Below are 24,505 nucleotides of genomic sequence, written 5' to 3'. Positions count from 1 at the left end.
ATTATTCTGCACCTTTGTTAGACACAGCTGACAACATCACAGCTGTGCAACTGTGTTAAATGTGTAACCTTCTGCCCGGGTGCCCAACAATCACAACTAAAGAAGACTTGTGATATTAGAAATCTGAATAGCGTGTAGGTTGTACAGAGCCCGTGGGGCTGGTACTGAGTCATTCAACTGTTAGCAAATGTAAATTATTGTATGTATGCGTGTTTCCAATGGAATTCTTCGGATTACTTTTGGTAAAAGATGGCACATACCATTCGGGAGTGCCCACCTTAAACCTGAGGAAGCCATGCCAGGCTTTGGCATACCCTCACCGTGCCACGCCAAACCACAATAAATGGCTGAGAGCTGCCGAAATCCAAACTAAACTTTCAAATGTGTGTTTCAAAGGCTGGTAGGCCTGGTGGGGGGGCAGTTACTTGTGACAGATGCTCACGTTTGAGAAGTAGCCGCGCTTGGATGCCAAATTGTCTCTTGTTTGTAAAAAAGGATGAACTTAGGAGGTAAGTTAGTTAGTCGGCAGGACGGAGTAAGAAATAGAATCTTATCCTCGTAGTAAAGAGCCTCGTCTTTGTTGCAGCATCAGATGTGAATCCAATGAGAGATGTCCCCTGAACAAGCGGATGGGAAGATTCCCACAGTGCCCTGTGGCATCCTGCCTCCTGGGGGCACAGGTGGAGTACTAATCAAAGGTTTCACCACCCCAGACTCCAGGGCAAGGTGTGAGCGGGTCACAGTCTGCTGGCACTGAAAGCTAGCCTGGAGACGAAGCTGGCCTTTCAGAGAATTACTAGCAACTTTTAACAAGCATTGGCAATGCAACGGGTCTCGCGTTTGCTCATGTTAGAGCTGATCGCGTTGTAAACTCCTAACCCGACTTTTCACCAATCTGCAAAAGTGCATTTATGTACGTAACCCGAAAAAGTGCAATTAACTGTGTAAAGCGCTCGACTTCTGCCAAGCGAGCTCGCGCTCGTAAATTTGAGAAAAAGTAGTCCACGAGCCGGACAGAAAACAGCGAGCCTCGCATGTTTACTGTACTTGGTCGCTGCGCTCGGGGAGGGCTAGCCACCGGAAAAGGCATGACGTGTGCGTGCCTTCGACTAATGAAAGCAAGCAGATTGTATTAGGCAAGCCCACGAACCAATGAAAAACACTGACATGAAGTCGACAGGGCTCCGAGCCTTTTTCTAATACCTAAAGCATCTCGCTGTGATACGCATGCGCGAGCGCATGCGACGCAGGCTCGACCCTAAAAACAGGTTGCAGCTTTCTTTAAAGCTAGCGTTTGTGCATTTCAGTTCTGTATGTTTTTTTATATTATGTGAAATACGTGTTTGTTTTCACAACATGACATGGCCCATGAAGCTGTACCATACCACCCATCACAAAATTACTCACCAGCTGCAAAACTAACAATCCTGTCACAAAACCCCAGCACAACGGGCCAAGCACATAATTAACGTAATACTTACATCAGCCATTACATTATTTCAACGCGCTTTGAGATTGCCTTTGTACACGCAAGAAAGCGCTGCTAAATTATAGCGCTTTACTGCGGTTGCTACAATATAACATAACACAAAGGGTTTAGCAAGTGGATGTAACATAAAATTTAGAGCTGCAGATTGTGCAACTGGGGTACATCTCGAGTTTTCAACATCTGAGAAGGGAAACTGTGTTTAATTCTGGACACACTCTCCCTGTGCCAACCCAGTTTAAAACGAATGGCAAAGTCATTCCACATTTTAGGTTGAAGTAATACATTTATTTAAGGACTGGAAGGCGTGGGATTAAATCAGTATATTGGTGGCAATCGTTACGCTGTAGAAGTAGCCATCTTTCAATACAAAAAGGTTTTTTGTGTCTGAATGTGATGTAACATAACATCCACACCTAACAACTTTGGAACTGTCGAACAACTTTCCAGTTTGGGCGTGCACATTGCTGAGAGGTGAGAAACGTACAGATTGTAAACAAAAATGGTGGAAAAGAGAACGTGTGTCTCTGTGATCCCTGACCCTGTCTTCCTAAACGCCAATCTGATAAGGCCATCTACAGCTTGTTCATTGCTTGTTCTGGGCTGGTAAGGAACGGGGGAATGCGGCCACCCATAATCAAAATGTCCCCCTAGACCACAATAACTCTTTTATAATGACAAACTGTCTGTTAACACCATCAAACTCTTCCTGAAATGTGCACAAATGTTTGATTCACAGCCAAGCATTTAAGTAGCTAGACGCAAAATGTGGCACCATATTGTGGGTTAAATATGAAACAAAAGAGATCGGCACCCGTTACACATCACATTATATAACAGAAGTAATTCCCAAATGCCATTAACGGAACACATTTATGTTTAACCCCTTCGCTGCCAGGCCTTTCCCCTCCTGTGCCAAGCCTTTTTTTGGCTATTTGGTGTAGTTTGCACTTAGGCCCCCATAACTTTTCATCCCTATAAACTATCCATGCCAAATTAGCGTCCTTTTTTTCCAACACCCTGTGGATTCTAAAGGTACCCAGAATTTGTGGGTTCCTCTGGAGGAGCCCAAACAATTAGGCAAAATACAGCTAAAATGTGTTTTTTTGGGGCAAAATGGGGAAAAAAGTGCTGCAGAAGAAAGCATCTGTTTTTTCCCCTGCAAATGACATCAACAAGGGGTTTGCGGTGCTAAAATCACCATATTCCCAGCTTTCAGGAACAGGCAGACTTGAATCAGAAAACAACATTTTTCAATGCAGTTTTGGCATTTTACTGGGTTATACCCTATTTTTACTATTTCTTGTGCTTTCAGTCTCCCTCTAGTTAGTGACAGAAATGGGTGTGAAACTAATGGTGGATCCCAAACACCTAAATATTTCTGAAAACAAGACAACACTCTGAATTCCGCAAGGGGTCATTTGTGTAGATCCTTCAAGGTTTTCCTACAGAAACTAACAGTTGAAATAAAAAATACTGAACTGAGTTGAAAAAACAGCAATTTCTGTCTATGTTTTCTTCTATAACTTTTTCCACCAACAGATTTTTGAAAGCAATATACTGCTATGTCTTCTAGACTCTTCTGGTTGTGGGGATTATAGGGCTTGTAGGTTCATCAAGAACCCAAGGTACCCAGAGCCAATTTATTTAGCTGCACCTTGCAATGGGTTTTCATTGTATACTTGGTATACAACAATTCATTTGTTAAAACATATAGAATGAAAAATAGGTATCAAGGAAACCTATATATTTCCAAAATGGTCGGAAGATATGGAGTTTAGAAGCAGTGGTTAGTTGCACATCTCTGAAAGGGGGATCCCCATTCTAGCATGTGAATTACAGGGCATTTCCCAATATGATTTCTTTCTTATACACTGTCTTACATTTCCAAGGCAAAAATGTAGAGAAAGACAACTGGCAATAACACTTCTATTTTGTGTTCCCCAAAGTCTCCCAATACAAATGGTACCACACTTGTGTGGGTAGGCCAAATGCCCATGACAGGAAACGCCCCAAAAAGAAACATAGACACATCACGTTTTTCCACTAAAAACTGATGTGTTTTGAAAAGTGCCTGGCTGTGGATTTTGGGCTGCAGCTCAGCCGGCACATAGGGAAACCTACCAAACCTATACATGTTTTCAAACAAGACACCTAGGGGAATCCAGGATGGTGTGACCTGTGGGGTTCTCACTGGGTTCTGTCACCCAGAATCCTTTGCAAACTTCAAAATGTGGCTCAAAAACACTCTTTTCTCACATTTAGGAGCCGTAAAGTTCTGGAATCTGAGGGGAGCACAAACTTCCTTCCACCCAGCATTCTCCTAAGTCTCCCGATAAAACTGGTACCTCACTTGTGTTGATAGGCCTAGTGTCCACGACAGGGAAGGGCCCAAAACACAACATGGACACATCAAAATGATCTATTACAAAATTAAAAAAGAATTCTTGGGGGGGGGGGGTCATCTACGTTTTTGGTCCTGGGCTCGGCAGCCATCTAGGGGAACTTACCAAACCCAGACATTTCTGACAACGAATCACCCAAAGAAGTCTAGGGAGGTATGACTTTTCCTCACATTTCTGAGTGGGATCACCGCACCAGCACAAATTTCCTACCACCCAGCATTCCCCTTTGTCTCCTGATAAAAAAAGATACCTCATTTGTGTAGGTGGGCCAAGTGCCGGTGACAGGGAAGGACCAAAAACATTAAAAAATTGTGGGGGAAATAAAGCGGGTCCAAAAGGGCAGTTTTTTAAAACGTTTTTAGGCTGACAAGTGGGGCAGAATTTTTATCGGTATAGATGCAACTATGCTGTTTGGTAGTAATTTTGTGGTTTGCAGGGCATTGTGGGTAAGAGAATGGTGTGGGGTACATGTGAAGGACACCACCTTGGACTCACCCAGATGTTTAGTTTTCAGATGTGTCTATGTCTAATAGATTTTTCTAGGTGGCAGCGTACCAAAGTCCAAAAACTGCAGCTGCTCACCATTCCAAGTGGGACGATATTGGGAGTTAGCCAAGTTCTCTTGGCCCATATGTAAAATCAAAACCCAAAAGAATCAAATGTCCACTTGCTTGCCATTGGGAAGAGATGCTTTAGTTTGCAAGTTAAGTTGAAAGACTGTTACCCCCTTCAGTTGGGGGGGGACAAAACCATGCCTATATTGGTTGGCAGCCCCCACCCCTCTATTTTATTTTAAATTCCCCGGTATCTAGTGGGCTTTCTGCCCCCCCACTCCATTGGGTGCGGATCGGGGGTAATTAACCTATCTGCCCCCAGTGGGCAGAACAACTTTGTCCCATTTATTTGCGGTGGGGATACGGCCATACTCCCACCCTCTTTTTTTTTAAACAAAATCTTCCCTGCCGTCTAGCGGGTTTTCTGCCGCCCTTGGGAAGCAGAAATGGCCAAAATGAATGCCCCTCCAAAGGGGAGGAAACCTTACCCCAGGGGCTGCACCCCCAAACAAAAAACATGCTCATACAAAATAATACCTGGTACTTAGTGGTTTCTGCCCGGCTTGGGAGAAAGTGGGACTAATATAAATAGGCCTACCTGCCCCCAGAGGGGGCAGATATGGCCAAAATTAATGTCCCCCAAAGGGGAGTGACCCTTGCCCAAGGGGCCACCCCCCTCAACAAAACACACACACACACACAACATAATCCCTGGTGCCTAGTGGTTTCTGCTCCTCTTGGGGGTAGATGGGCCATACAGAAATAGTCTGATCTGCCTCCAAAGGAGACAGAAATGGCCAAAAGTAATTTGCCCCTGTGGGGGAACAACACGAGCAGAAAACATGTGTCCACACAATAATCCCTGGTGCCTAGTGGTTTCTGCCCCCCTTGGGGGGCAGATGGGTCTTATAAAAATAGGTCCAAGGGGGGCAGAAATGGCAAAGTGTTAGGTGGTCCTTTGGGGAGTGACCCTTGCTCAAGAGGCTGCCCCTCCACCCCCCCCCAAAAAAAATCCCTGGTGTCTAAGTGGCTTCTTCCCCCCCTTGGGGGAAGATAGGCCTAATTAAAATCGGCTGATCTGCCCCGAGGGGATTAGAAATGGCCTAAAGTATTATGCCCCCATGGGGAGTGACCCTTGCCTAAGGGGCCGCTCCCCTTCTGTGAAATTACAAAAACAAAAATCCCTGGTGTCTGGTGGGCATTCCTGTTGGACAACCGCATAGCAATCGTGCAGCAGGAATGCTCAAAGAGACATCGGATGAAAGGAAAAGCCTTTCCTTTCCTCTGATGCCTCTCTTACCTCCCTATGCCCCTCCCAGAGGAGAAAGAAACTCACTGGTGTCTCTGAGGACCCACTGGAAGCATAGCTTCCAGCGTGTCAGGTGTGACCTCTGATGACCTCAGCAAGCGGTGCACGCAGACATCATCAGATGTCACTGGGGGGTTAGGGGTAGCAGCGGAAGAGCTTCCTCTCCCATCCCTACTGGGTGGTTATGGATGGGTGGCTCAGGAGGGGAGCGCTAGCACTCCACTGTTGGACGTAACGGTTATGTCCTTACGTCCAAGGCACAGAAGGGGTTAAATGCACAAAAGCACAACATTAAGAAGCAATACATATCACATAATATCTACTGCTGTCGACAGGAGAGCCAAATTCAAGATTCAGCATACTCTCCCCATAAAAAAATGAAGCTTGGAGACATTCCATAACTGACACATGCCATTTATTCAACAACTTAAATACAGTACCCAAAAATACTAGAACAGAGAGACATGCCATAACCGAGACATGCAGTTTTTTATAATAAAATAAAATAAACCATATGTGGTTTGCAAATGTACCATCAGCTACGCGCATTTACTCCGAAATGCACTAGGACACAACAACCTGAAAACACAAGGCGAGAGACAACCCAAAAAACCTGTTTGTAAGATTTGGCGTGCTGTCCCCGTGTGATGACCAAATACTAATACCACCACTAAAACATGCCATGGCTGAAACATGCTGTGTTTTGGTGAAAATGTAAATACTGTATGTGACTTACAAATATACTGTCAACTGAGTGAATTTAGTACAATATTATAACGTCAGCAGAGCACAAAATGTAGAATTGAAGGACAGGTTTCAAATTTACGCGGAAGCTCCATGTGCCAAGCCATAGAAATTGAGCTTACAAACCCATGCTGAAATCCAAACTATAAATTCTGCTTCTTCTTTTAAGGCCTAGTAGTGGTGGAATTACATTAAGTATTTGAAAATAGCCGCATGTTATCAAAACATCGATACATATCGCATGCCATCTATGGCATATGTCTGGGGAATCAAATTCACGCCTCTGTGTGCTCTCACCCATAATCACCAAAGCAAAATAAAAATTTGAGACACGCTGTAACTAACCGTATATGGTTTACAACTGTTAAAGCAAATAAATCAAACTCATACATTTTGAAATGCACACAAACACAACATTCAAAAGCAAAATGTGCTGCATAATATCTAGTGTTGTTGATTGGGAACTTGGATACAAGTTCTGTTTATAGAAGACATCTGGGGAACCAAAAACAAGTTTCACTGTGCTCTTTCTGTAATAACCAAAACAAAATCAAAGCCAGATACATATGGCGACTGAAACATACCATTTTCCAAATAAAAAAGCACAATATGTGGTTTACAAATAATAAAGCAAATACCATCAGGCGCATTTATTTGGAAATGCACACAGATATAACATTCTCAACTAATACATGTCACGTAACATCTGTTGTTGTCGACTGAAAACCTGGCTTCAAGTTTAGTTGTGCTCTCTCTGTGTTATCCAAAAGTACTAAGGCACAAAGACATGCCGTGAATAACACATGAGCTTATTTGCCAAAAAAAGTAACAAATTAAGTTTAATCGTGTTCTTCCATGATACCAAATAATACTAAAACACAGAGACATGCCGTGACTAGCACATGCATTTTATTGCAAAAAAAACACATTAAAATGAGTAAAACATAGACATCATGATTGAGACATGCTGTTTAAAAATAAAAAATTACTTTATGTGGTTTGCAAATGTACCGTAAGCTGAGTGCTATTACTTCAAAATGCACTACATTCAGAAAACAGGAGGAGAGAGACACAAAAAAATGGCTTGGAATTAAGTTATGGTGTGCTCTCCCTGTGAAAACAAAACAATAGTAGAACAGAGACATAACATGCCTAAAACATGCAGGAAATACTGTGTGTACTCTGCAAAAGTTCTGTTATCTTAGCGATTTTACTTCGCAATGCACTTTAACACAACATTTAATAAAAAGAAGCCTGGATTTAACTTTTGGAATAAGACACCAACAACTAGCCCTCACTTATGTTTCCGTGTGCTCTCTCTGTCATACCAGAGCAGTAGAAGAAGAAAAACACATGCCTTACCTGAAACATGCAGTAAATATCTTATACCAGATTATAATTTAGGCGTGCAACAAAACAATACTACAACACAATCACATACCATGACCAAAACATGCCATATTTGTTGTGTAGAAAAGACGTAATATTGTATGTGATTTGAAAAAGAACTATCAGCTAGGCACATTTACTGATAAATACAAAAGAACACAACACTATCAACATACAGTGGTAAAGGAAAAAAAATATTCAGCCGAAAGTAACATAAGCCAAAGGGAACTAATAAATGTAGGCAAAAGAATCAAATAGTGTGCCAAAACAAACAAATTGCCAGAAGTGAAAAAATAGTTTCTAACAAACACTTAAAATTATACAAAAGTTAGTCCCTGCTCTCTGGGCGTTAACAGCCAACTAAAAGGAGGGACAAAAAAAAAAGAACAATTAGCCACTAAAAAGCAGGCCTTTCTAGTGGACAATCCAAGCTACCAGCAAAAACCCAGCAGGCGGGCTATAAGCCCATACAGTGAATACAGCATGCCTTGCAGACAGCGCATGTACGCTGACTACGCTCAACCTAAACTGTCCTGCCAGAACACGATCCACAAAGTAATTTTTGTCTGACAACCCCAATTCTGGCAAATGTTCCCACCGGCCTAGGCAGACCTCATACCTGCTTGAGAATACAAGGGCTCCCGTACATTATGTCACAATTATCTGAACCAGAGGCAGACTGTAACCTCCTCGCTTGCTGTGGGCCTTGATAAACAGCCAATTTATGTGCTGATATTGTTTCTGATAAAAGTTAGGAGGGGCATCCTTTAGCATTGATTTTAAAAAAGCCCAAAAAATTAAATGTTGAAAGAAACCTAGTTCATAGCACTTTATTATTCAGTAAAAAAAGAGTACCTGAATCTTAGCATGGGCAGAGGAGGGACACTAATTAAACTTAAATATTCTGTGCTTTGTCCATCCTTCATCAGAATTAAAGGCAGTGACACATCGCAATAAATGGCCAATTAAAAGGCACCGAAGAAGACTGACAACAGATCTAAATGAATGGTAAGCAACAGGTAGGTTCCAAGCCCATTATAGAAAATAAGTCCTGTAAACAAGAGCGCATGAGCTACTGCATGCTCACGCAGGCTTGATCTAAAAATGGGACATTAATCCCTTCTCTACTTCACAGGCTCGCTGAGTGGAGATCTTCCCAGTGCTTAGATAACCTGGAAGAGTAAGTTCTGTCATGGAGGTGTAATCCTTTTACTGGGTCAAAGGCAGTTCTCTCTCAGAGACCCTTTACAGCACTGACCATGTACCTAGGGTACTGAAACCCTTATATCTCATCACCGACAGGAGGACGCCTGGGGCAGACCGGTTACTGTGTCGGTAGCTGCACTTACTACTTCAGAAGTGCCACAATCAAATGCTCGTACCACTGGTTTATCTTAAAACCACCCTAATTATGTCCTAAAATATTGCTTTGCTTTAAGCACATTAAAATACAGATTGTTGTGCAATTTAGCTTTAAACTTTAGATTAGAAATTGACATCTTCTACAACATAGATGTACTTAGATCCAGCATCACTTCACTTGGTGTCTCCGGTTTGTAAATAATTAGGCAACTGAAAATGTCATGTGTGCTAGAAGTATGGGGGTTGTTTTTTAGCACTAGTTTGCATATACACCACCTCCCAGTGCAGTCCGACGAAAGGGCCTGGTTTAATGCTGAGTTCTCACGGAGTTCTTACGATTATTGGAAGAAAGGCAGTTAAAGAATCAACTTTACAGTTTCTCCAGCATTGTGTCCCTTGGGGAGAGTAAACTGCACTGGAGGGGTCTCAAAAAACTGGGAGGATTTCCAGCCCCACCCAACTTTAAACCAGTCCTGAAGTACAGACAGCAGAATATTGTTGACGCAAGCCCAGCTGGGTTGGGTGCGATCCTTGCCTTACACGATGGACACCCAAATGCTCAAGGACATATTGTGGCTTATACAAGCAGAAGTTTGTCACAAACTGAACGTGCCTACTCACAACCTGAAAAAGAGAGATTTACAGTAGTTTGGGCATGTGAACACTTCCACATATTTTTATATGGCAAACGTTTCACTCTTGTGGCTGATCATCAAACAATGCTTACTATCTTTGACAATCCAAAAGCCAAGATGGCTCCCAGAATTAAATGTTGGGGTTTGTGACTACAGAACGGTGACTACACTATCATGCATCAACCAGGGAAGGATCAGAACCCTGCTGACTACTTTTCAAGAGTGCCAGTACAGTGTCAGGGTACCCCTTCCAAAGTGGCTTAAGCCTACATTAACTTCATTATCAAGTCAAATACTCCTGCTGCTACTTCTTTGGAACAAATTATTTCTGCAACGAGCAAAGATGGTGACATGCTGATGCTAAAAGATATCATTACACATCGATCCTGGAGACAGCACACTTGACCTGTCACACATGACAGTGAATATCAGAAGTTCAAGAATATAAAAGCTGAACTCGCAAGAAGGCATTGTTTTACAATATTCAGGAATTTTCATACCAAAGAATCTGTGACAACATGCAACTGTAGTGGCCCACGAAGGACATCATGGAATTGTTGCAACCAAATGAGCTCTTCAAGACCGAGTTTGGTCTCCTCATCTTGATGAGAGAGTTTAGAAAGAATTAAAAGTTTGTTATTTATGCAAATAATTATGCCCCAAAGTCATCTCTTGACTGTCAGACTTGTTAAAACATGTATGGGAGAGAGTTGATGTGGACTTCTTTGGTCCTCTTGACAATGGACATCGACTATCGATGAGTATTCTTGTTTTCCACTCATCGAAGATTTTTCATCTATTACTCAAGTAAAAGTAATTGAAACATTGGATGGAATTTTTGCATTATAGAGTGTTCCCTCAATTTGGAAATCTGGGTCCATCTTACAATAGTCAAGAGTTCACAGACTTTCTTGCACAACTCATGTGAAGCATTAGAAAATCACACCTCTGGCTACAAGTGAATGGCGTTGTTTAACGTTTCATGAACACCTTGAAACAACTGTACAGCGTGCAAAATTAAAGATGCTTATTTTGAAGTCAGCTCTCCAAGCTACTCTTCGAGCATCCTGAGACACTGATGTCTGGGAGAGCCATGACAACCAAGTTGCCACAATGGACCAAAAGAAGATCTGCCACTGATGATGAACTTTGTCAGAAAGACTTGGGTCATAAACAAAAGATGAAAGTGTATGTTGACACATGCAGAGGTGCCAAGAACAATACTCTTCATGAAGGATATCGATTGTTGGTGCAACAAAAGAGAAAGCATGAATATAATGCTCCCTTTGATGCTGAACCGTTTGAAGTCATAACTAGTAAGAGACACATGGTGACTGCTCACTGTCCTGGGAAGTCCATTATGCAGGACTTTTCACACTTCAGACCACTGCCTCGACCTTCACCAGTTCCTAATGCCCTAGCTGAGACTGGTTCTAGTGAGACTGTAGAGCAACTCCTGACTGCCTATGTCCCCACGTCACATGTGTCAGTCATGGACGCTACTTGTCTCTCTCCCCAGCTTCAAAGGACATGATCTGGGAGTTTCGTAAATTGCTTCAAAGAGACTCATAGAAGAGTTGTGATATATGTATTTATGTCTATAAAAAGGTTTAGATTTTGTTTAACGGAGGGAGATGTGCTGTCATTTGGGTAGTAATGATGGGACCCTTTTGGTTCCTGAAGGATTCTGTAGAACTGTGACATGGGTGTTTGGGTGTGGTGACCGGACTTCAGTTTTAGAATATTGAGTTTGTGCTTCCATGCAGAAGAATAAAGATGTGTAAGACCAAGCTCCATGTGTGGTGTGTTCATTGAAGAATACCCAGGCTGGGGACTACACTACACTAGGGGTGAGTGTTCTCTGTAGTGTTAGTAGGAGCAGCAGCTCTTGGGAGTGGTAGCATTGGAGAGTGGTCTGTAGCTGTGGTGGGAGCTGTCGTTAGTGGTAGGGGTGGATATTCTCTGGAGTTGTACTAGGGTCAGGGCTCTCTGCAGTGGTAAGAGGGCTGTGGGCTCTCCGTAGCGGGATGAGAGGCTCTCTGTCGTGCTAGGGGTGAGTGTTCTCTGTAGTGTTAGTAGGGGCGGGGCTCTCAGTAGTGGCAGCATGGGTGGGCGGCCTGTAGTGGTAGTCGTGGTAGGGGTGGAGATTCTCTGTACTGTCAGCAGGGACTCTCTGCACTAGCTGTTGGGGCAGGCTTCGGCGGTCAGCACGTACCTCGTATTCTGTGGTGTTGCACAAGACGCTGAATGTGAAACACTCCGCCACTTCGCTGCAGAAATCCGGTTTTGGGCTGTAAAGAGTAAAGGGAGAGAGCTGGTGAGGGTTGTTGACTGAGGGAAAGTGGGAGGTGCAAGAGGGATCCATCTTACCTCTGACCCCGAGTCCCTCCGACCCCCAGAGATAGAAGGAGGAGGACTGCAACCCCTGGACCAAATGTAGGTAGAAACAGCACCATTTTCATCAATCTGAGGGAAGAAACCACAGGTAGTTACACAGACCGTGAACTGCAGAGGTGCCCCTCCTAACCTCCAATATCCTTATCTCTAGTTTCCCCTCCCAGCCCCCCTCATATCCTAGCCCTTCATGCCCAACCAAGCTCCCCTCCTATCCTTACACCTTGGTGTAAGGGCACTACATAATATCCTTACTCCTTGGCAGGGCATGTATGCCCACCGCCCTCTATGTCAGCACCACTATATGATCCCAGTAGTCCTCTTATCTAACTGTCCAACACTCTATGCCATCCCCAGTTGGGGTCCCCCCACATCCACCCTTCAGTTCCACAGTCCCCTTACACCCCTCGCCACCTGCATCTGTCCCTGCTCCCCTGTACACACCTCACCATGGTCTACTGTTCCTAGAAGTTTCCCTCCTCTGAGCAAGGTCCCTTACTTCTTGCATGCATGTGCCACACTTCCAAGCCACAGTACCTGTTCCTTGTGGTCACAACCACCACTTCTCCTTCTCCACAATCTCACTACCTCCCATATCTTTGCAATCATATCTCTCTTTGTCTTTTCTCTCTCTCGCTTTCCCTTGTTTCTTTCCATCCCTGGCATCATATGTTCACTTCCTGTCCTCCTGGGTACATCCACTTCTGCCCTTAGTGTTCCATGTGCCACCTCTTATTTCTCCCTCTCACCCGCTCTCTTTCATGCTTGCTCCCGACCACTTCCCTCACATTTCCTCTCCAGTCTCCTCTCTTTCTGTCACTGACGATGTGCAACCTCTAATAAAGAAAAATTAGTTCAGGTCACTGTCGATGAGCGAGCTCTTGTAAAGAAAAGACATTGTCGATGTGTGAGGTCTACTAAAGAGAGGTCATTGATGATGTGTGAGCGCTACTAAAGATAGGTCCTTGATGACGTGTGAGCTTAACTAAAGAAAGGTCGTCATGGATAATGTGTGAGCTCTACTAAAGAAAGGCCATGGATAATGTGCGATCTCTACTAAAGAAAGGTCATTGTCGATGTGTGAGCTCTACTAGAGAAAGGTCATGTATGATGTGCGAGCTGTGCAAAAGAAAGTTTATGGATGATGTGCGAGCTCTACTAAAGAAAGGTCATGGATGATGTGTGAGCTCTACTAAAGAAAGGTCATTGATGATGTGCGAGCTCTACTAAAGAAAGGTCGTCATGATGAGTGAGCTGTACTAAAGAAAAGTCGTCATTGATGATGTGCGAACTCTACTAAAGAAAGGTCCTTGAAGATGTGCGAGCGCTACTAAAGAAAGGTCGTCATGATGTGTGAGCTCTACTAAAGAAAGGTCCTTGATGATATGTGAACTCTACTAAAGAAAGGTCGTCATGATGTGTGAGCTCTACTAGAGAAAGGTCCTTAATGATGTGTGAGCTCTACTAAAGAAAGGTCGTCATGATGTGCGAGCTCTACTAAACAAAGGTTGTCATTGATGATGTGTGAGCTCTACTAAAGAAAGGTCCTTGATGATGTGTGAGCTCTACTAAAGAAAGGTCGTCATGATGTGTGAGCTCTACTAAAGAAAGGTTGTCATGATGTGTGAGCTCTACTAAAGAAAGGTCGTCATTGATGATGTGCGAGCTCTACTAAAGAAAGGTCCTTGATGATATGTGAGCTCTACTAAAGAAAGGTCGTCATTGATGATGTGTGAGCTCTCCTAAAGAAAGGTCCTTGATGGTGTGTGAGCTCTACTAAAGAAAGGTCGTCATTGATGATGTGTGAGCTCTACTAAAGAATGGTCGTCATTGATGATGTGTGAGCTCTATTAAAGAAAGGTCGTCATTGATGATGTGTGAGCTCTACTAAAGAAAGGTCATCATTGATGTGTGAGCTCTACTTAAGAAAGGCTGTCATTGATGATGTGCGAGCTCTACTAAAGAAAAGTCGTCATTGATGATGTGTGAGCTCTACTAAAGAGAGGTCATTGATGATGTGTGAGCTCTACTAAAGAAAGGTCCTAGATGATGTGTGAGCTTAACTAAAGAAAGGTTGTCATGGATAATGTGTGAGCTCTACTAAAGAAAGGTCGTCATTGATGATGTGTGAGCTCTACTAAAGAAAGGTCCTTGAAGATGTGTGAGCTCTACTAAAGAAAGGTCATCATTGATGTGTGAGCTCTACTAAAGAAAGGTCGTCATCGATGATGTGTGAGCGCTACTAAAGAAAGGTTCTGGATGATGTGTGAGCTTAACTAAAGAAAGGTCGTCAAGGATAATGTGTGAGCTCTACTAAAGAAAGGCCAGGAATAATGTGCGATCTCTACTAAAGAAAGGTCATTGTAAATGTGTGAGCTCTACTAGAGAAAGGCAATGGATGATGTGCGAGCTGTTCAAAAGAAAGTTTATGGATGATGTGCGAGCTCTACTAAAGAAAGGTCATGGATGATGTACGAGCTCTACTCATCATGGATGATGTGTGAGCTCTACTAAAGAAAGGTCGTCATTGATGATGTGTGAGCGCTACTAAAGAAAGGTCCTGAATGATGTGTGAGCTTAACTAAAGAAACATCATTGTCAATGTGCAAGCTCTATTAAAGAAAGGTCATTGATGATGTGCAAGCTGTACTAAAGAAAGATCATGAATGATGTGTGAGCTGTACTAAAGAAAGGTCCTTAATGGTGTGTGAGCTCTACTAAAGAAAGGTTGCCATTAATGATGTGTGAGCTCTACTAAAGAAAGATCATGAATGATGTGTGAGCTCTACTAAAGAAAGGTCCTTGATGGTGTGTGAGCTCTACTAAAGAAAGGTCGTCACTGATGATGTGTGAGCTCTACCAAAGAAAGCTGGGTGCAGGTCAATGACGGCGTGAAGTCTTTTGTAGAGAAAGGTGAGTGCAAGCTCTGGTAAACAAATGTGGGTTGAGGTCACTGCCAACGTACAAGCTCTAGTGAAGAAAGAGGGGTTCAAATCATTGACGCAATGCAGCTCTACTAAAGAAAGGACATTGACAACGTGCATGCTGTAGTAAACAAAGGTGGGTTTAGGTCATTGGCAGTGTGTGTGTTCTAGTAAAGAAAGGTGGGTTTAGGTCAGTTATGGTGTGTGTGTTCTAGTAAAGAAAGGTAGGTGTAGGTCATTGACAGTGTGAGTGTTCTAGTAAAGAAAGTTAGATTTAGGTCATTGGCAGTGTGTTTGTTCCAGTAAAGAAAGGTAGGTTTAGGTAATTGATGATGTGTTTGTTCTGGTAAAGAAAGGTAGGTTTAGGTCATCAACGGTGTGTTTGTTCTGTTAAAGAAAGATGGGTTTAGGTCACTGATGGTGTGTTTGTTCCAGTAAAGAAAGGTAGGTTTAGGTCATTGATGATGTGTTTGTTCTGGTAAAGAAAGGTAGGTTTAGGTCATTGATGATGTGTTTCTTCTGGTAAAGAAAGGTAGGTTTAGGTAATCAGCGGTGTGTGTGTTCCAGTAAAGAAAGGTAGTAGGTCACTGATGGTGTGTTTCATCTGGTAAAGAAAGGTCATTCATGATATGCAAGCTCTGAGAATGAAAGGTGGGTTCAGGTCATTAATTGTGTGTGTTGTACTATAGGAATGAAGGTTGAGGTCATTGATGGTGTGTGCCTTCTGGCAGAGAAAGGTAGGGTGAGGCCTCTGATGGTCTGTGAGTTCTGCTAGAGAAAGGGAATTCATGATGTGCAAGCTCGGAAATAAAGGTGGGTTTAAGTCATTTGCGACGTGGGGCCCCTCTCATAGAAAGGTGGATTCAGATCATAAACGACGTGCAAGCTCTAGTGGAGATAGATGGTTTCAAGTCATTGACCACATAGTACTTCAAGCTCTGGGAAAGAAAGATAGGTTTATGCTATTAAGGCCTGGGAAAGAAAGGTGGGTCCAGGTCATTCACGAATTGCAAGCTCTAATGAACAAATATGGCTTCAGGTCACTGACGACGTGTGAGGTCTGTTAACAAAAGGTCATTGACAATGTGCAGATGGTAATAAAGAAAGGTGGACTGAAGCTACTGACAAGGCATGAGTTCTTGTAAAGAAAGGTAGGATCAGGTCATTGGGGAGGTGCAAGGTCTGGTAGAGAAACATGGGTTCAGGTCACTGTCAAAGTATGGAAAGAAGGGGTGGGTTCAGATTACTCTTGAAGTGCATGGTCTGAAAAAGAACGGTGGGTTCAGATCACTGACGATGTGGGACCTCTGAGAAAGAAAGGTGGGTTCAGGTCACTGATGATGTGTGACCTCTGAAAAAAAAGTTGGTTCAGGTCATTGATGATGTGTGACCTCTGGGAAAGAAAGGTGGGTTCAGTCACTGATGATGTGTGACCTCTGGGAAAGAAAGGTGGGTTCAGGTCATTGATGATGTGTGACCTCTGAGAAAGAAAGGTTGGTTCAGGTCATTGATGATGTGTGACCTTTGAGAAGGAAAGGTGGGTGCAGGTCATTGATGATTTGTGACCCCTGATAAAGAAAGGTTGGTTCAGGTCATTGATGATGTGTGACCTCTGAGAAAGAAAGGTTGGTTCAGGTCACTAATGATGTGTGACCTATGAGATAGAAAGGTGGGCTCAGGTCATTGATGATGTGTGACCTCTGAGAAAGAAAGGTGGGTTCAGGTCACTGATGATGTGTGACCTCTGAGAAAGAAAGGTTGGTTCAGGTCATTGATGATGTGTGACCTCTGAGAAAGAAAGGCTGGTTCAGGTCATTGATGATGTGTGACCTCTGAGAAAGAAAGGTTGGATCAGGTCACTGATGATGTGTGACCTCTGAAAAAAAAAGTTGGTTCAGGTCATTGATGATGTGTGACCTCTGGGAAAGAAAGGTGGGTTCAGGTCACTGATGATGTATGACCTCTGGGAAAGAAAGGTGGGTTCAGGTCATTGATGATGTGTGCCCTATGAGATAGAAAGGTGGGTTCAGGTCACTGATGATGTGTGACCTCTGAAAAAAAAGGTTGGTTCAGGTCATTGATGATGTGTGACCTCTGGGAAAGAAGTGTGGGTTCAGGTCACTGATGATGTGTGACCTCTGGGAATGAAAGGTGGGTTCAGGTCATTGATGATGTGTGGCCTATGAGATAGAAAGGTTGGTTCAGGTCATTGATGATGTGTGACCTCTGAGAAAGAAAGGTTGGTTCAGGTCATTGATGATGTGTGACCTCTGAGAAGGAAAGGTGGGTTCAGTTCACTGATGATGTGTGACCTCTAAGAAAGAAAGGTTGGTTCAGGTCATTGATGATGTGTGACCTCTGAGAAAGAAAGGTTTGTTCAGGGCATTGATGATGTGTGACCTCTGAGAAAGAAAGGTGGGTTCAGGTCATTGATGATGTATGACCTCTGAGAAAGAAAGGCTGGTTCAGGTCATTGATGGTGTATGACCTCTGAGAAAGAAAGGTTGGTTCAGGTCATTGATGATGTGTGACCTCTGAGAAAGAAAGGTGCGTTCATGGCATTGACGAAGTGTGTGTTCTAGTGGAGAAAGTTGGGTTCAGGTCATTGACAACATGCATGTTCTGATAACGAACAGCAGGTTTAGGTCACAGACGGTATGGGAGTTCTAGTAAAGAAACGTAGTTAGAGGTTGTTGATGGTGTGGGAGCTCTAGTAAAGGAAAGTAGTTTGCAGTTGTTGACAGTGTGCAAGTTCTGGTAAAGAATGTTAGGTTGAGGTCATTGATGGTGTGGGAGTTTTAATGAAAAAAGGTAGGTTGAGGTCACTGGCGGTGTGCGAGTTCTGGTAAAGAAAGTTAGGTTGAGGTCATTGGCGGTGTGCGAGTTCTAGTAAAGAAAGGGAGGTTGAGGTCACTGAAGGTGTGCAAGCTCTGGTAAAGAAAGGCAGGTCGAATTCACCAACGGTGTTCGAGTTCTGGTAAAGAAATCTATCAATTAATCAGTTTTTATAAAGCGCAACTACTCACCCATGAGGGTCTCAAAGGACTGGTGGAGGGTCTGGACCTCATTCGAAGAGCCACGTCTTGAGGTTCTTCCTGAAGATGGTGAGTGATGGGCTTTGTCTGTGGCACGTGGGTAGGTTGTTCCAGCTCTTGGCTGCGAGGTAGGTGAAAGAGCTTCCTCTGGCAGTGGTTTTCCAGATATGTGGAATGGTGGCTAGTGCCTGCTGGGCAGATCAGAGGGGTTTGGCAGGGTTATGGAAAGAGATGCGATGATTCAGGTAGACCGGTCCAATGTTGTGAAGGCCCTTGTAAGTGTGGGTGAGTAGTTTGAAGTTGATTCGCTTCGCCACCGGGAGCCAATGGAGGAGTCCCAGGTGTTGGGAAATGTGTTCCTGGAGGGTAGGTTAAGGACGAGTCTGGCGGAGGCGTTTTGGATGAGTTGTAGTTTCATGATGTTCTTTGTCGTGGTGCCGGCATAGAGCGCATTGCTGTAGTCTATCTTACTTGTGACTAGGGTGTGGGTGAATATCTTGCAGCAGTCGTCCGGGATCCACTTGAAGATTTTGCGGAGTTGGAAGAGGGTGTGCCAGCAGGAAGAGGTGACTTCATTTACCTGTTGGGTCATAGTGAAGGAAGAGTCGAGGACGATTCCCAGGTTGCCAGGTCAGTCAGAGTAGGTAGAGCGATGTGGGCCACCAGGAGTCATCCCAGGCTGAAGTGGAATTTCCGAAGATGATGAGCTCAGTCTTGTCTGAGTTGAGCTTGAGGCAGCTCTCCCTCATCCAGGTGGCACAAGTTCCTCTTGGCTTTGTACGGGTCTTCAGTGAGGGATATGATGAGTTGGGTGTCGTCGGCGTATGACACGATGTTCATTCTATGACCTCTGACGATGCCCGCAAGTGGGGCCATGTAGATGTTGAAGAGGGTTGGGCTCAGGGAGGATCCCTGAGGGACTTCGCAGCTGACTTCTGTTGGTTTGGATATGAAGGGTGGGAGCCTGACTCTCTGTGTTCTTCTGGTGAGAAAAGAGTGAATCCATTGCGAGGTTTTTCCGTGGATTCCTATGTCGTGGAGTCTGGTGCATAAGGTGCTGTGGGAGACCGTGTCGAAAGTTGCTGAGAGGTCGAGGAGTATGAGTGCTGCGGTGTGGCCTTGGTCGAGGAGTCTGCGTATGTCATCGGTGGCTGCAAGAAGAGCTGTCTCGGTGCTGTGGTTGCTGCGGAAGCCGGACTAGGAGGTTTCTCGAGAGGAGTTGTCTCCGATGAACTGTAACAGCTGAGTTTATGGCTTTTTCCAGGACTTTGGCCAGGTAGGGTAGTAGCGAGATAGGCAGGAAATTCTTTATCTCTGATGGGTCTCTTCAGGAGAGGGCGGACTTCAGTGTGCTTCCAAGAAAGGTAGGTTGAGGTCACTGAAGGTGTGCAGCTCTGGTAAAGAAAGGTAGGCTGGGGTCACTGACGGGGTGGGAGTTCTAATAAAGAAAGGTAGGTTGAGGTCATGCGAGTTCCGGTAAAGAAAGGTCATTGATGACGTGCATGCTCCGAGGGCGAACCCAGTGAGAAGTGGGTTCAGTTGTTTTAGATCCATCAGATACCATGGATAACTCGATCCTGCTGCAATCAGAGCAGTAAGAGATCCAGGGCAAAGCATTATGTGGATCGGATGTAAGGGTGCTTCTGTTCAACACTCTTGTTCTTGGCGTACAAGGGTCATGAGTGACGTGCACGGGCTCAGATACCACCAAAAACCACCGTAAGGAAGAGAGGCACCGCTTTGAGTACTGCATTGATTGCGCACACACAGGTATAAATCTTTATTTTGCAGAACCCTACATCTGATATTCCAACAAAGCGCCTCTGAACTGAAAAAAGTGCAGCAGCGCACTCTACACAAGCTAGACTGCACTGCCTTGCTTTAGAGAAGCAAAGTGACATTACGTGCACTGATGTATTAGAAGTAATGGAAAAACAAAAACTGCGCAACCACATTGGAGGAGACCAAATCATGGAGAGACAAATTCAAAGAAAGACCATTTCGAGGAACTACAAATAAATTGAAAATGAAAGGAAAGATAATTTTAAGGAAAATCCAAAATTACATTAAAGGTGGGTGGAGTTTAGGGGTATTGAGGGGTTTTGGGCTAAGGGGCGGGTGATTTTGGGGTAATCAGTAGTTCTTTGGGGTCAGGGACAGTGGAGTTCAAGCACAGGAAGGGGTTTTTAGGGTTCACAAATAAGTGGAGTTTAGGGGATAGTGAGGGTTTTTAGGGTTCAGGGAGGGTGGAGGGTAGGGGTGTTAAGGGTTGTTAGGTGTCACAGATGGCCAGGGATAAGGACTGGTGAGGATTCTGAAGAATTTTTTGAGGTTCAGTGATGGGTATAGTTGAATGATGGTAAAGGGTTTTTAGTGTTCAGGAATCGGTGTTATGGGTATTTTTAAAGCCCACTATCACCCACAAGGGTATCCTGGCGCTCAGTGGGAGTGTATTGGGCCTAGCCCTAGTTATGATAGGTTGGTAAATTGAAAGCCAGGTCTTCAGCTTCTTGCGCAATTCAAGAAGAGAAAGGAGACTGAGATGGAGAGGGAGGTCATTCAACCAGGAGAACGCTCGTCCTCATCTGGTTCTCTATATACCTGGGATGTTGGCGAGTAGGAGTCCTTCGGAGCCGAGGTGTCTGGGTGGTTGGTGGAAGGAGATGCCACTATCCAGGTAGGTGGGGCCTAAGCTGTGGCATGCCTTGGGTGCATGTGTGAGGAGTCTGAATTGGTTGAAGGTAGGGGAGATAAAGAGCTTTAGGGGATCATGGATGGGTGGAGTTTATGGGCAGTTAGAATTTTTGGGTTCAGGAATGTTTAGCTGTAGAAAGGGTTTTTTAGTGTTTATGGCTGGGTGGAGTTTAGAAGTGGTGTGCAATTTAATTTTATGGGTCAGGGATGGGTGGTGTTTAATTAGGAGTATTGAGGGATTTTCTTAGGGTTCAGGGATGTGTGGAGTTTATGGGCGGTGAGGAGTTTTAAGGATTTTGGAGGGATGGAGCTTAGGTGTAGCAAGGGGTTTTTAAGTCAAAAACAGGTGAGGTTTACAGGTAGTGAGGGGTTTTAGGGTTCATGGATGGGTGGAGTTTACTAGTAGAAAGAGAATTTTAAGGTTCAGGGATGAGTGGGGTTCACAGGTCAGGGATGAGTGGAGTTTAGGCATGATGAGGGGTGTTTTGAGGGCTGGGAAGGGTGGTGTTTAGAGGTTGTGACAGGTGGATGGTGTTTAGGAGTGGTATGGAGGGTCAGTGCACTAAAAGCATCTGAAGTGATTGTTTGACAACGTAAAACATATACATGCAAAACAATTCACCTGCTTTTGGTGGCCTAAACACATGTACAAGTCAATTTTAGGGAAAAATGCATTCTATTAATTGGTGTCTAGAAAATAGTAAATGTCATTCATCCTGCAAATTTCTATTAAAGAGTTTAGGTGAATTGGTTTCTCATTAATGGTTTTCCATGAAAGCGTTTTTTTATGAAACCACATAAAAACTACATGCACTTCACACCCAGCTTCTCAGGGCGGCAAACCTTACTTTATGGGATTCCCTACTTCACCTGCAACCTGGGGTCCTAAAAGCCGTGTGGGTGACCCCCCCCCCCACACCCCAAGAGCACCGTCCACTCCAGGACACTGAGGCACAGTGTGACAACCCCTTGCTGCCTCTCACCTTCTCCCCAGGCTCTCGCTGGTTCTCAAAACACATTCCCTCCCATCCGTTCCCTACTCTTCTTCTGTCCCTCTCTGCCCACAGCATATAGTGTCCCTCTCCGAGGCACTGGCTTGTCTGGTTCCCCATTCTCTCACCACCTCTCCCCTGATTGTAGCCGGTTTCACCTCCTCAGATCCAGACCCCCTCCATTCTTCAGACTCCCCCTCTTTCACCCAGATGGTACCTTCTCCCTCTCTCTCCACAGCTCTTGCCTTCTCTCCCAGGTATCTCTGGTCATGTACATGTGATTACACCCTCCCACCCTCTCTTCTCCCTCTCCTGACTCTCTCGGGTCATGTACCCATGATTACACCCTCCAACCCCCCCAACTCTCTTCTCTCTCTCCCACAGCTCTTGCCTTCCCTCCCCTGACTCCCTCTGGTCATGTACCTGTGATTACACCCTCCCACTCTCTCGTCTCTCTCTCCCACAGCTCTTGCCTTCTCTCCCCCGACTCTCTCTGGTCATGTACCTGTGATTACATCCTCCCACCCTCTGTCTCTTCTCTCTCTCCCACAGCTCGTACCTTCTCTCCCCTGACTATCTCTGGTCATGTACCTGTGATTACACCCTCCCACCCACCCTCTCTCTCTCTCTTCTCTCTCTCCCACAGCTCTTGCCTTCCCTCCCCTGACTCCCTCTGGTCATGTACCTGTGATTACACCCTCCCACCCTCTCTTCTCTCTCTCCCCTGACTCTCTCGGGTCATGTACCCGTGATTACACCCTCCAACCCCCCCAACTCTCTTCTCTCTCCCACAGCTCTTGCCTTCCCTCCCCTGACTCCCTCTGGTCATGTACCTGTGATTACACCCTCCCACCCTCTCTTCTCTCTCCCACAGCTCGTACCTTCTCTCCCCTGACTATCTCTGGTCATGTACCTGTGATTACACCCTCCCACCCACCCTCTCTCTCTTCTCTCTCTCCCACAGCTCTTACCTTCTCTCCCCTGACTCTCTCTGGTCACGTACCTGAGATAACACCCTCCCACCTACCCACCCTCTCTTCTCTCTCTCATAGCTCTTGCCCTCTCTCCCTTGACTCTCTCTGGTCATGTACCTGTGATTACACCCTCCCACCCACCCTCTCTCTCTTCTCCCTCTCCCACAGCTCTTGCCTTCTCTCCCCTGACTCTCTCTGGTCACGTACCTGAGATAACACCCTCCCACCTACCCACCCTCTCTTCTCTCTCTCATAGCTCTTGCCTTCTCTCCCCCGACTCTCTCTGGTCATGTACCTGTGATTACACCCACCCACCCTCTCTTCTCCCTGTCCCACAGCTTGTACCTTCTCTCCCCTGACTCTCTCTGGTCATGTACCCGTGATTACACCCTCCCACCCTCTCTTCTCTCTCTCCCACAGCTCGTACCTTCTCTCCCCTGACTCTCTCTGGTCATGTACCTGTGATTACACCCTCCCACTCTCCCTCTCCCACAGCTCGTACCTTCTCTCCCCTGACTCTCTCTTGTCATGTACCTGTGATTACACCCTCTCACTCTCCCTCTCCCACAGCTCAAGCCTTCTCCCCCTGGCTATCTCCTGGCCCTGCTCCCCTAGTCACAGCACCCTCATCTCCTGTATTTTCTACTCTGGCTCCCCTGGTTATGCATTTCTGGTCACAACCCCACCCCCTCTATTTTCTGCTCTTCCGCTCTCTCCCCTATCTCTAGCCCTGCTCCCCTCGTCACAATCCCAACCCCTCTATTCTCTACTCTTTCCCTCTCTCCCCAGGCCACTCACCGTCACTCCCTGAGTATCTCTGGCCCTGCTCCCCTCGTCGCATTATCCCCCAACCCCTCTATTTTCTAGTCTTCCCCTCTCTCCCCAGACCTCTCACTGTCTCTCCCCGACTATCTCGGGTTCTGCTCCCCTTGTCACACTATTACCCCCGGCACTCCCTTATTCAGTTATTCTGTACTCTTCCACTCTCTCCCCAGGCCTCTCACCGTCTCTCCCCTATCTGTAGCCCTGCTCACCTCGTCACATCTCCAGCCCCCTATTCGCTCTTCGTCCCCTCTCTCTGGTCCTGCTCCCCTCCTCACATTAGTCCCCCCCCACCCCTCATCTCACTCCCCCCTCCACTCACCTTCTCTCCCCTATTTCTAGCCTTTCTCCACTCGTCGCAACCTCCACCCCTCTATTCTTCCCCTTTCTCCTCTCTCCCCAGGCTTCTCACCGTCTCTCCCGGGCTCTGGTCGGTTCTCCTCTTCTCTCCAGCTCACTTCTCTCCGTCTGTAGGGAGCCGGGATGCTGAGCCCCTCTGGAATGTGCAGCTTAAGAGGTGCTGTGGGGTCGAAGTCCGTAAGAGCCAGTAAATCCGAGCCTGGGACTGGAGGGGGCTCTGAGAAGGGAGGAGTGGACCCCCACCACCACCCTAAGCATGCACGGGTTTACACTCCCTCCCCACCCACCGATGTCTACAAAAGTGATTATATATGTGGTGCACAGGACACGCCGAAACTCTCCATGGCGCAAGGGATGGGCCCTACCCAGCGGCGCTCATGTTATCGACCCCGTAAAGATTATAGGTTAAACCAATCTGTCTTCCAG

The 24,505-nt window shown here is 45.4% G+C and overlaps 1 protein-coding gene across 1 annotated transcript in view; it reads right to left on the bottom strand.

Annotated features, from left to right (window-relative positions):
- LOC138301411 (heme-binding protein 2-like) overlaps positions 1-24,084 on the bottom strand; it is a 69,270-nt gene extending 45,186 nt beyond the window's left edge. Inside the window, exons 1-3 of the mRNA XM_069241868.1 lie at positions 24,042-24,084; positions 12,255-12,350; positions 12,100-12,175 (exon numbers count right to left, since the gene is read on the bottom strand). Of these exons, the coding sequence (XP_069097969.1) occupies positions 12,100-12,175; positions 12,255-12,346 (168 nt within the window). The 5' untranslated portion in view covers positions 12,347-12,350; positions 24,042-24,084. The remainder of the gene's footprint in view (positions 1-12,099; positions 12,176-12,254; positions 12,351-24,041) is intronic.
- Positions 24,085-24,505: the final 421 nt, after the last annotated feature.

This window comes from Pleurodeles waltl, chromosome 6 (genome assembly GCF_031143425.1).
Source record: "Pleurodeles waltl isolate 20211129_DDA chromosome 6, aPleWal1.hap1.20221129, whole genome shotgun sequence".
Taxonomy (NCBI): domain Eukaryota; kingdom Metazoa; phylum Chordata; class Amphibia; order Caudata; family Salamandridae; genus Pleurodeles; species Pleurodeles waltl.
This window is presented reverse-complemented; position numbering and strand designations above follow the sequence as displayed.